Source organism: Papilio xuthus, unplaced genomic scaffold, assembly GCF_000836235.2.
Source record: "Papilio xuthus unplaced genomic scaffold, Pxut_1.1 DF825946.1, whole genome shotgun sequence".
Taxonomy (NCBI): domain Eukaryota; kingdom Metazoa; phylum Arthropoda; class Insecta; order Lepidoptera; family Papilionidae; genus Papilio; species Papilio xuthus.
This window is the reverse complement of record NW_013532703.1, coordinates 212,507-226,487: the sequence shown is the minus strand read 5'-3', so window position 1 is coordinate 226,487 and position 13,981 is coordinate 212,507. Positions and strand designations below refer to the sequence as shown.

At 32.5% G+C, this 13,981-nt stretch overlaps 1 protein-coding gene across 1 annotated transcript; it reads right to left on the bottom strand.

Annotated features, from left to right (window-relative positions):
* Positions 1-321: 321 nt before the first annotated feature.
* LOC106124101 (uncharacterized) lies at positions 322-13,656 on the bottom strand. Its single transcript, NM_001312055.1, is given in 7 exon segments — positions 322-826; positions 1,108-1,200; positions 4,727-4,819; positions 5,111-5,226; positions 6,053-6,525; positions 10,426-10,549; positions 13,351-13,656. Coding segments are annotated over 7 exon segments (1,236 nt in total). The 5' UTR covers positions 13,592-13,656; the 3' UTR covers positions 322-730.
* Positions 13,657-13,981: the final 325 nt, after the last annotated feature.

The following is a 13,981-nucleotide window of genomic DNA, read 5'->3' as shown; positions in this document are numbered from 1 at the left end:
TAGTGCCTGTCGGTGTATTGATTTTTGTGTTATAAATGTATGTACTAATATGAGATGAATATATTTTTGGTTTTATAGAATATCGTTTTTTTATTTCGCTAATATTTCAAAGGTGGGGATATGGTATGGTACGGATATCCAAAAACGACATGATAATATCAAAAACTTTAGCTGACTTAATATGACTCGCCTTTACCATATGTGTAGTAAGTAGTAGGGGGAGAAGTAGCTGGCATTTTGAGATAACTCGAGTGTGGCAGTTGTACATAAGGTGTTTACAATCTCTAAGATGAATGGGGTTCAAAGAAATTAGAAAATTGATCAATAATAATGTATTTATTATTATTCATAAGTCACACAACATTCATACAAATAAATACAATCAAACCGCTATTGCTAAGTAAAATAAATTATTTTTTACAAACTACTAAAATTAACTACAACTTAGTAAAGAATTATAACTTGCTGGAACAATTGAAACATGACACAGAGTACACATAGAGTAGTATAGTATAGTACACAAAACTGTAATGAACAAGTCAGGTGAACATAACACACTGTAATGTGCAAAAATACATTCAAAATAAGACTTAATTTATAATTTCACTTGGTATAAGCTACTCGTAGCACTGGAGTACGAGTATTGGTTGACTGGAGCAGCGCTGCGATGTCTCGAGAACGTGAGCAAGGAGTCCAGTAAGTCAGCACCGCTGGAAGAACGTCTGCGGCGTTATGAGAGCGTGAGCAGTGGGCGGGGAGTTGCGATGCGCTCCTGCGCGCGGTACGGCCGCATGTTGCGGTCCACCTCCCCGTCTACATCTGCGTCCTGAAACATCGCGATATAATATTAATTGAAAGACTAAATAGTTTGTCAGATATTCAATGGACATCACCTATCTATAGATTTTGCAAGTAATTAAGTAACCAATACAAAATGCGTTACTAAGTAGGGGCAAAATTTTAAGAGTCATTCAACAGACGGTATTTAAATCCACTTCCACATTACACAATGCTAGCTTTGAGTATCATTAAGGTGGTTTACAGAGAAGATAAAAAGAATGTTAAAGTTGTGTTTTGTTGTGTGTGTGGGGGGTGGGGGTTGCTGACCTCTGGGTCGATGTTGCGCGCCCAGGGTCCCCAGCCGGGTTCATCCTCGTGCTCGTAGTGATGCTGATGTTGTGCATGCTCGTAGTAGATCACCTACAAACATACAATTAATTGTTTACTCATATAGTTAAAATACTTTAGGAAGCATTAATCCATAACATCCGTACATTTTTGTGATTATTTTATACATATAAAATGTGCGCTTCGGTTTGTACAAATAGAGTCGTGACTATTTACGTTTTATAATTAACTACAGTCTTTTTTTATGTTATTTTCGTTGAACAAAACTATTATTATAATTAAGTATGAATCGTGATCACGGAGCGAGAAAGTTGTTTTTGAGTGGTTCAGCTGCACAAACTTGATTTACAGTTTTGTATAAAGGGACTGACCTGTTTATATACAGAAAGTAATTCCAACCATAAGTAAATAGTAGCGTATTAGCTTTGCATAATCACTCCGAAGTCGCTCTCTCTTGAAGAGATTTGAACGAACATAGAAACTAAACATACAACTAGAAATATTCTTATCTGTTTACAGTTTTATTACAATGATTTATATAAATACTAGTGCATACATTTATAGAAGAAGACAGCATGTACGTATGATACATTTTATCTTTAATGACTATCAATAACACGTGTAATATAATCAATCAGTAGATAATCGTCACTGAGCAGGTCATATCGGACATCTGAATATGTGAAAGCGCGGCCTCTCTCCGCGGCTTTCCCTCGTTTGCGACGCGGAAACAATATCACACTAAATGGATACCACTCGATACTGAACGACATCTTGTCATGAATGCTATATTATAATACATTCAATATGATTATAAATAATTATTTCTTCATTTGATTGTCTAGAAATGGAAATGAGAAATTGGAAAATATTTTTCCAATAAGGATCGGTTTAGTTTTATTTTTATGATAAAACCAAATAAACACAAATCATATTAATATTATAAATACGAATGTTTGGATGTATGGATTTTTATTATTACATATATTCAGAACGGCTGCGTGAATCTCGCTGAAATTTGAAATAGATTTAGAGGATAGTCTGGAGCAACACATTGGTTACTAATTAAGATATTATTTAATCTTGCGAGGTGGAATTCGCCGTCAAAAGCTAGTTCTATGTATACTTGAGTTTATATTCAAAGGAACAAATAGCCAATTAGCGGGTGTATGAGTGTCAATTTAGTTTATAGGACTGTTTAAGTAACCAGTCCCTGATCTAGGCAGTTAGTCAATGTTCTTTAGAATATCCTCTGTCAAAATTTTTGGTTGAATTTTTTGCCGTCGACATATTTTTTGGCACATACTGTAGCACAAAATAAAGGCATTTCTAACGACTTAGTCTGTGGGATGTATGTCAATGGCAAACACATTACCCTACTTTTAGTGCTTAGAATAGTGCTTAGCTTAGCTAAGTGAAACGTGAATGAACTTTACGTGTGGATAATGAAAGTGATATGGCAATTTCGACAGTTTTAGTGCGAGATGATGAAAGTTTAAAAAAAGAAATAATAAAAATATTATTCTCTTGTCACTCAAGTTAAAATAAGAAATTTTCATTAATGTAAAATATATGGAGATATTGTTTTTTAACTATCTTGACAATCATTTTATTAAGTTTTATGAACTCGGTTGCAAACGCCATATCGGCAACGTATATGTATTTGGTTTGAAGATTGGTTAAAACATGTTAACTGATAACGAATAATTTAATTGAAATATTCAGTCTCTAGCAACAAACAAGAAGTTATTTTGTAAATAAGAGTCTTAAAGATTTGATCTTTTTTGTATTTATGTTTCATTTGTAGAAACTCACGGAGTGTTAAAGAATGTAGGATACTTTTTAAACATATCCTGTTTTGTCTGAACGCTTAGAAGCGTAACAAATAAAACTAGTATCGAAAAAAATATAATTTAAGTCATACTTCGATAATCTAGAATATTATTTATTTAATTAGTGTTAATTCGATACTTGTAATTTGCGGAAATCGGACTTGTTTTTATTATGTCCACAAAAAACTGGCTAAAGTATGAGTAACTTTTAATACTTTTTGACGACAATAGATGGCGTTAGGACATATGAGTTTTCTATAAAATATACAAAGAAACACGGATAAGGAGATAAACAAACTTAGAAGGAAGACCATAATATGTTTTATGTTGTTCTTTTGAAATACGATATGTATATTTATATGACAATTATTTAAATTGAAGAAGGAACGCTGTTTGACGACAATTGGTGCTATAGTAACACAATTTCAAACCTACATAAGCGTGTTGTACCTTCATCATCTTCTCTTACATAATACATTAATACGTAAGTGAAAGTTTTCTTTTAATATTAAGTCGCTAACAGAATGTTTGACGCTTATTCATAGCTTAGTATTATAAAGCATAATTATAGTTAATTGGCATATTAGTATGTGCTTTCTTTTTCTTTGTAGAGCAAAATGAAATTATTCAAAAGACTTGCTCTTACATTATTAATATTTAGAGGCTTGTAATATATTTGTTATGGTAATTGTATGGTTTATATAAACAGAGAAAGTGTAATCCTCACACTCACTATATAAATGTACCTACGGATTGAGAACATATTGTGTGTTTATATCTTATCTTACTAATATTATTAATGCTAATGTTTTGATGAATGGATGGAGGGATGTTTGTATGGATACCTCCATCTGAACTCTCAAGAACGCCTGAACGGATGAAATTTGAAATACATATAGAACATAGTTTGAAAGAACATATAGGCTACAAATGTTTTTTTAATACCGCGCGGATGAAGTCGCGGGCGTCAACTAGTATAGAGACATATAAATAATATGTTAGTGGTGTTGAGACAGTGGAAGCTCAAGGTCTAAGTTAGTTGAGTAAATGTATTTAAATAGAGTCAAGTTTTTTTGCTGTTTTTCCGTATGTGATGAAATAATTATGGTAATTGGATACAAAACTTGAAACATACTGGATTTTCTTATTTCCTTTATATCTATTACATATAATATGTATTTGTTTATATTTACATACTCTATTAAAGCTTTAGAAATATGTTATAATAAGAAAGTTTTAACATAAGTTTCAGACGCTGTAATCTCTATGTAAAACATATCGTCATCTTTGACAAAACAGAGATGACAATTTGTTTTTAAAGAGGACTTTAGTTTCAGAAACCCGCGGTTAATAATTTAAATTTAGCGTTTCTTATTTAAATGTGATGTGATAGAATTTAAATGAATAGAAGAACGGAAGACGATTGATATGCGTCGCGTGGGGTGAAAGCCACAGTTTTCGACGGGATTCGATATCGCTTTTGCATCGATAATTATGTTACAAATAAACCAGTACTTGAGTGTAATGTAAATAGGTATTAACTGCATTTGTAGAAACTACTAGACTAGTTGCTGCTATATCTAGAAATACTGAAGCAAGTTAATTCTTTTAGGAAATTTAAAATAAGTTGTACCAGTTATTATTGACTTAATTTCACATCAGAGTTATAAATATAATAATGAGTTTCTTAGAAATGTAACTACTCGTAGTTTACTAAGACTACAATTTACGTAATTTAAAAGGTAAATGAAAAGAATGTAACTGACCTTCTGAGGCTGATGATGTTTGTTCTTGAGCTCGACCCAAAACCTCGCCAAGTTAATGGCGAGACCGATCAGCGCGATTATGAAGAATTTCACCTGCAATACATTATATTACATTCATCGTGATTTTGCGCAAATTTAGTTTTATTTGATTCGAGTTTTAGTGTAAAGGGACATACTTAACGGTTTCTCTAAATAAGTAAATAGTAATAATAATAAAGCCATTTATTTCCTTACAGATAAATCATACAATAAAATTTATAAGTAAATAGTGTGGTACAATTTCAACCGATATATTTTTGTCTCCTGTTGAACACGGAACACGTAAAAGTGTGAAACTTTCTAAATATTCAAATAAAAATAAAACATTTTCAATTTTTACTATACCTGTAGTTTGAAGGACAATATCTGTAGCAGAGTCCCTATCTTAGCCTTGAGCACCGCGCCCAGAATAAGCAGCTTTAGAATTGCCTTCTTCTTCTTCTTCTTTTTGCCTCTTTGCTCTGAAATTATAGGAAAAATTGGTATTAAACAAATCACAGACTAGTTATCGAAGCAACATTCACCTTTTAATAAATAAAAAATCGTACATAAAAATACAGACCAATTAAAAATCTCCTTCTCTATGAAGTTAAAAATGAATTAACTCGGAGCTCGATGGCATTTCACTTGTATGTATGTATTTATCATAATAAAATCAATGTCAATCACAATTACAACAGGATATTGATGTGAATGGGATCAATGATTGTCCTCAATGTAGCGAGATGTAATCACTGGAGCATCAGCAACACGCAACCAACACGCAACACGCTTTACTGAGTGTTTCCACTTGAAAATTGCAAACAAAATATGTTGTTATACAAGTACAGCGTTTTATCATATTATTTGTAGAATTGAATCCAAAGTGTAAGGAATATAAATGTATTTAACAGAAATAGTTAATTCATATTCCGAGACATTTGCGTACGTAACATTTAATTTGCAGTAATAAAATGTTTAAAACAACCCGTTGCTCAGATTTCCTCAATTTAAATTCCGATTTTATCATTTTTATTTCAAGTTATTTAATGTGTCACGAGAAATGTCGACAAGTAAATTGGGATAGAATTAAATAAATTAATGTTACTAATATTAGAAATGTGAATGTTTGGATGTGTGGAAGGATGGCAGTTTGTTAGAGGTATCTTCAGAACAGCTGCATGGATCTCGTTGAAATTTGGCATAGATGTAGAACATAGTCTGAAAGAACACATAGGCTACTAATAAAGTGTTTTTTCTACCGCGCGGACGTAACCTAGTATGGTCTTATTTAAGTTTAAAATATACCTTCAAAGGAACTTTTATCCTGGATTCCATTGTCAACATTTTCGTTTTGCACTACATGCTCTGCCAACGCGTCCAGCGCTTGCTCCCCAATTCCCCACATTTCTGACACCAGACCTCTACCTCTTCTGTTCAACCCGATTTTTGAATCATTCCATTCTTTTCTTGCCTGTTCTACTTCAGCGTCTTCCTGATCGATATCTTCTATTTCAAACTCTGGATTGTTCAATGAACTTCTAGCATCTTCTGAATGTAATGAATCAGTTTTAAAATTCTCGTCATCTTTGGCACCTACAACCCATGATTGTAATTTTCCCTGAGCGAATCCTCTGCCTTCTTCTTTCTTTGTCTGTATCGGATTGAGAAGGTGAATCTTCGGTGGTTTTGGTTTTCTCATTTTTATTTTCTTATCATTGTTAACAACAGACGCTGGTTTAGAATCTTCAATGTGATCTTGTGTCCGTCTGCCCAGCGCTCTGTCGATGAAATAAATATTAAATAATTATAATTTATTTAAATGGTTACATCATATAATATTCATGAAAATATAAATTCTTTTAGTTTTTATGAAGGACGATGTATTTCGAAATATTTAGTTTGCGATTATAAATTACATATGTAGTTGTTTAAACTGTAGAGAGAATGAACTCAAAAATGAAAGTGTTTATTTGGAAAAGTGCTAAATGTGTTGTTTGTTCACGAGAAAGTTTCCTGCGTGTGTAGTACTCAGGTAAAACTATGTGATATGTCATTGTGCTAGAAAAATCTTAATTGTATTTAATTGTTAAAGAGAATGGGGTTGAAAAATTAAAAAAAAAAGCTTCTGTAAGGATTGATAATATCACGGCTGTATTGTTTTGAAGTAATGTAGGTCTTTGTTTAAATTAACTTCTAGTTTTATATTTCTACTGCATATAAAGGTATGTTAGGTCTATCTGTAAATATCTGACTTTATTTAAGACTATATTTATTTCTTATATGTTAGTCGATTGTGTTATGAATCTTTTCCTAAAAAACCTGCTATTTGTGGCTGAATAACAAAGTTTTTTTTTACGTAATAGAGAAATAACAAACACACATTATCTCATATTGAGTTGCAGTGACCAAACTTGAGGTGAACCACTTTTTTGTTTGTCTTATTTTCGATTCAATAAAAACATGCGAGTACGCTTATATTTAATGTTAGTCTAGCGATATTATATTCATTGGAGTTCCTTTCATTTTTCCCGGAAGACCTTGGGACCTTATTACACTTTTTTTTTAAATTGACGGGCCCCCCCCCCCAAACGCGTCATATCGACGGCGCAAATTAGCGTTAAAATTGCACATTTTAAAAGACATGATTTAAGTACTATCAAGCAGATTCGAGCTGAAAGATGCTCAAAAATATTGCCCAGTGTGAGACGTTAGTGACATGACGTAATTTAATTTCACTTATGCCCACATTTTCATTATATTAGATTATCTTGCCCACTGGTGGTGGTAAGATAATTTTGTTTATGAATATAAATAATACGATGATGTTATCAATAAATTGTGTTTTGTTAGTGTAGTTGTTCACCTTGCTGTTACGTGTAACGGAAACTTTATACATAATATTTTGGCAAGGAAGTTACATATAATTTAACTGGTTCAAAATAAAACACGAATCGGTGACGTTCAAAGCGTAGTTTTGTGAGTTTTAAATCGATTTATAGTCTACTACGAATGTTTGAATGGATGGAGGGATGTTTGTTAGAAGGTATCTCCAGAACGGCGGCATGCATCGCTCTGAAATTTGGCACAGGTGTGGAACATAATCTGAAAGAACGCCTAGACTAGGTTAAGTTTTTTTAATATCACGCGGGCGGTGTCGCGGGGCAAAGCTGTATGTATTATTATAAAAACGGGTACGGTAATTAGTACTTTTATAAGAAACGCCTTATGGAATAATCTTTAGAAACATCGCTAATGCCCGGTTTCCGAAATTCAATTTGACATTGACCATCGACATGATCGCCCATATCGATAGTGATATTAGTTTTATAACTTCATCAAATAAATGCATTTCCGATCTATGCATCTTATTTAGGAAGCACATATTAATTAAAAACACGTTTCTACAATAAAACGTAATAACTTTATATATGTTTTGACAAATTAGAGCGATATAATCAATTTCAAATGCATTTTTATTACAGCTTCAACCATTGGCGAAAAGCGTAAGTACTAATCGGCATGAAAAATTAATTGCTTCATTAGATAATGTAAAAATAAATGTAAACTTCAGAAACCGGCCATAATGTTCATAGCAATTATAATAATTGGGACCCTTTTTTAATTGTTTTAGCTGTCACGCAAAGCAGTCGTCATATCATTATGGTGTTGAATGTGTGTCAACAGTGAAAGTGTATAGCAGCCGGGCGACCGGGTGTCCGGAGTCGGGTCGTGGGTTCGGCGACCGGTTCCGAGCTTCGCATTTCTCTAGAATAATCAGTACGATGGGCTACTAAAGATGCTAAAATACAGGTTCCTTTGACATATGCAAGTAGCAAATGCGATTAACTTAAAGATCTATCAGAAGAGCTGCAGTTCTACCGACTTCTATCACAAAAAAACTGATTTAAAATTATTGAGAATTAGTGTTCTTGTGATGACTATACCCATCTTATCCGTGACACTGCAGAGTCTTAGGATGTCAGTGGACAATAACCTGATTGTCTACATCTGACATAGACGACCTACATACCTAGGTTTCCGAATTCCAGAGACTTTGGCAGTCAGCGTGACAGGCAATGTTGTTATAGCGCATACATTAACTACCTTCGATCAAGCGAAAGAAAATATTCCCACAATTTCGTTTTCGATAGAACACAATAAACAAAGCCTCGCTTATCCACACTTGACTGATAGGTTTCGCTTTTAGACGCTACGATTATAAAGTCGTGAGTGTAAGTACGCGTAGTAACTGTATGGTGCGTGAGAATTGCCTTCGAATCTCGGCCATAAGTAACATTTGTAACCTTTCAAATGTTTCTGGTAGTCTGGAGTCAATCTTGATAGTTTATTATTGATTTCAAATAATAATAAAGATCGCATATAGAAGAGCTTAATATTAATTAAACAGCCCTAAGTGTAGATTTCATATATGTTATCGATTGCCTTAAAGATTATTCGATTTTGAGTGTGGATTGATTAATTTGAAATTATGTTGTAGCTGTAATAATTTAAACGGACTACAGTTTATGAAGGTTGGGTAAGGTTCTCGTTACATAGTTTTTAGTTCATGTAATTATGTGAGATAATTAATATGTTATTAAGTAAAACTCAACGTTGAAAAAACAAAAAAAGTCTTGATTATTATAATATCTGAATTCTCGTCGTAAGTAAAGTAAGTTCATCATATTTATAGAATATGTTTTTTTTTACATTACACAATACTTTCGCTATGTATGTACTTAAGTTGTTTTGTTACTGTTTTTTTGTTCTTAAGCATTAAACACACTTACATATAACACATTGTCAAAATTTTCTAATTTAACTTATTTAGAAAGTTATATAATTCATAGCTAACTTGGTATAATATTGGTTGAATTATCATCTGAAGTGGCAAAAAGTGATGTACAAGTGATTTGCAAAACAAAATGAATTCATACATTCTAGAAGTTTTATGTTCACTAATGAATATAAAATTTACATTTATAAAACATTTCTTTACGATACGAACGAGATTTTTATAGTTAATTTTGTTTAAAAAAAGGGAACTAGAACTTTCGCAATACAATAAGGTGACACTTTAAGAATCATAATAAATTGTTTAAAATAAATCGGATTTTGTCGTTTTTATTTATCTTATTTAAGTACTTTGCTAATGTTTTGTTTTGGGAAGTAATTGGTATAGGAAGCTACGCTACGTGTCTATATACTTGTTTATGTATAAGTTATATACTATAAACTGGTTTTTGTTTAGCAACATTGAAACCGGTATGTTTTGTATTTAATTGTGAATGCAGGCAGTGCGACGAACTGTTAAATACAACAGGAAGGCGATTAAAAAATGTATGTATCTGTAGCCAATCTATATAGAGCATTTTGAACTTTGTAAGGTTTCAATTAATGTAACAAATATCTACTTTATAGATTGTTGGAGAAAAATATTAGCAGGTTTATTGTATTATTAGTACTATAATACTATTTCTTGTAACTATTCCAACTAAGACTTGAGGTAACATGTACTTAACTGACGTCATCAAATGAAGGGGGGGGGGAGGATTAAAACTAAAATTTAATGCATGAATAAAATCAGTTGTGTTAAAAATTTAAACTTGACGTATCCAGTTCTTACAAATTAGTTATGTTACAAATCTTCCAGTTTGCCAATATCAGGTTGCTGTTACCTGGCGACTCCATGCTGCAGTAGTTCGGCGAAGACGGCCAGCGACTGCTCCACCTCGGAGCCGAGCTGCGAGGGCATAGCATCTAATGCTCGCCCTGACTCGCGCACTTCAGCGTCTGCCGCCTCTGAACAAGGAGAATGTTACATTGATTATCATGCTCCGAGTAAAATACAAGTAATATACTACAAAATTAGTCAAGTTCGGTCAACTATGGAGAAGCCAGAAACCTCTATAAGCGAGAGTCATTGTCCGATCCCGCCGGACGACGAGAAAAATATTGCGGTTCCTTGGATTTTAGCTTATCCAGGTTCAACTATACCTAGGTTTTAAAAATAACTGACCCTCAGGAATATATTAAATAAGGTTTTTATGACAATAAAAACATAATTGTACCGACTACCATTACGAACATGGAGCAAACTGACTAATATGTAACTGCGATTTGTCTGTACGACGTAGTTATGCTAAAGTCTTAAATAATAGCAATATTCAGGATACAACCAAAATAATTTATGATTAAATACTATTATACTTTATTTAGTTAAACTTGAATATTATTCTTGACAGCAGTTATCGAAATCTTCCAATGTTACTAAAAAAAAGTGGGTCAAAATGAGTGAGATAAGGTCCGGCCGGAAAGCGCGCACTCCGAGAATGCTACGAGAGAAAGCGTACGAAGATTTCGCAACAACACATATATATGTTAATAAGGCTAATTTATTAATAAGCCATCTACGGATATCAGTAGTTAACAAGGGATATGACTTTATTAGGCAGTTATTAAGTATATACGGTGTTTATAAACGAATGTGAAATTTCCTTTTGATTTGTCATCACAAATCAGATGATGATACGATTGTTTATTCATTAAATATATTTAATAGTAAATATGATCAATATGCGTTTACAAATAACAACTAAAATAAAGAAAACTTTTTTAATTCAAATACGCTTTTCTGAGCTGAAGAGGTTTTTGACTTAATGCAATAAAAGCCAGTTTCAGTAAAAAACTACAAGCATCCTAAATTCCGTCTAGATAACTTTTTAAAAATTTCTCATTTATATCTAATTTTCTAATCTAGAAATTGTCAAAAACATATTCTGAATTGTTCACAAAAGTTGTATGAGAAAATATTATGTGAAAACAAGATACATATGCATACAGAGACTAAGCGGGGAAATTGATGATTATTTAATTATGAACTCAACAGAGCGAAAGCGTGAACGTGTGAATGTTAGGGAATAACAGTCTAATTACTTTGTATACGATCCATACATCAGTTAAATTTAAAGTAATTAATGTAAAACTAATCGTTTTAGTAATCATAAGTGGTTCGAAATTATAATATTAAAGGGGTCGGACGTTAATAAAGTTACAACACGTTTAAAGGATTCAGAAATTTAGTGATATTGACGTACTTATTGTAAATAACAAGACCTTTTACGAAAAAACGTGTTTCCTTAAACATATTGCGCGATTACCAATTAAGGAGGTGACCATTTTCATTCACTTTCTCCCAATTCATGTCATTTGCTCGGATAACCAACCAACTGGCTTTCTTTTAAATAATTGCTTAAACACTATTATTACGTGTCCGGGTTTTAATAAATCCAATATATATTTAAAAAACTTTTCACAGTCAAATAAATAAAAAATAATGCATCCCATTCATTTACTTCGTAAAAATAGAGATAAATATATTTTACATTAATGTTTCAGCAATTGAAACACATAGTAACAAGTTATATCTTGTGCAACGTATATAGAACAATTAAAACGTTAATTACAGACTGCAATGTTAAATACAGATACATAATTAAATATAATTAACACGTCAAACGCACGAATGAAGATCGGAAGCTGAAACATAAACGAACAAAAGAAATACTATAATATATAAGATGTAACATACATTGTATGTAGCGAATTAACTACTTAATAAATCAAATTATTAATTTTAAACGTACACATATTGTCCGCGTCTTTAGCAAAACACGTTGCATACTTTTTAACGTAATTTTCTTTGGAAAATCACTCCAAGAGAGATTAAATTTGTTCATATGTGATGTTTTACTTTGATTTTTTTACATAAAAATAATTTCGTAATGCTAAAAATTATAAGAGAATACGCGTGAAGACATGAGTATAGTTATTCTTAGATGATTTAGTAGATATGTAGAGAAGAGAGATGTCGCGTGATGTGAACAGTTAATTTGGCGAGACGAGCAGCGCACTCTGGCGAGATAACGCGGACACTTGCAGTAAGTGATGCGGTCGACTTGCAACACTTTTTGCCACTTCAAATAGGGTTCCCACAATCTATTGCGGAATGCAGAAATATTTTAAACTATTAAAATTGAAATATCTAGAATTATGTCTATTTATATGTGTGTGAATATTATAGATTCAAATGTACATTTCGTTACAGTATCAATCTATTAATCGACAACAATTCTGAGACGAGGAAAGATAAAAAATATAGTAGATTTTACTAGCTAATTTTCAAATCTTAATTCAAAATTTGAAAATACTTCAGCAAGTTATAGACTTAAATAAAATAATTATAATTAAAATACAAAAAAGTTCTTTAATGTTAATAAAAATAATTTATAGAAAGTTGACAACCCTGTATATGGCACATGCATCAACCGTTTACACAGATTCTCTTTGTGACATATCATTTTTAATTTAATATTCCTAGTTAACGGTTTTATTATTTTATCCAAAAAACCTCAATGAAGCAAAAATTTTAAAAATAACAGATAAAAAAACTTCCTTGCACGGCTAATTATTAATTACTATTAATAAACTTCACTATTTTGTTATTTTAATAAAGTTACCAAATTTATTTTAATCTGAATAAAAAAGAAACCGTTACCTATTGACATCTAAACACTAAGTAAAGTTATTTATCGTCAACTCACCCTGCCACTGACGTCTCTGTTTGTCCACCTCATCGTCCCAGTTGTCCAGGATCTTGCCCGCCTTTTCCTTAGCACAATTCCACGCCTCGTCCTCGCCGAAACAGTCAAAAATCGACATAACACTTGGCGCTATATTTTTGCCTAAATTCAATACATATTCGTACGAACGCTCAAATAAACTCGCACTGTGAACCGTCGTCAAGAACAGTAATAATATCACGCAGCTTTTTCTCGGTAACATTTTGACAGCTGTCAAAGTTCGCGCCCTTTTTTCCGTTACTTTCCCGCCACTGGTGGTCGCTTTCGCGCGGCCAAGGTTGCACTGACCGGAGCATGTGGGAAGAATCCGTTTTATATGACGCCTACTTTCTTTTGACTCGACTCGTAGACTATCTTCTGTCGTATGGGTGCGCTTGCACGGCCTTCTTTTCGTTACGGACATGGTTTACTAATTTGTTTGGTTGTGCTAATTGTTTTAGGGTTACATCAATAATTTTCCAATACACCGAACCCTACTAAAACTATCGCCTTTCATGACTCGCTTCTACGATTAGAAGACTATATAAATGTAAAATTTTAACATTTTATGTTTAATATATTAGATTACTTTCTTTTCTTGACAGTATACATA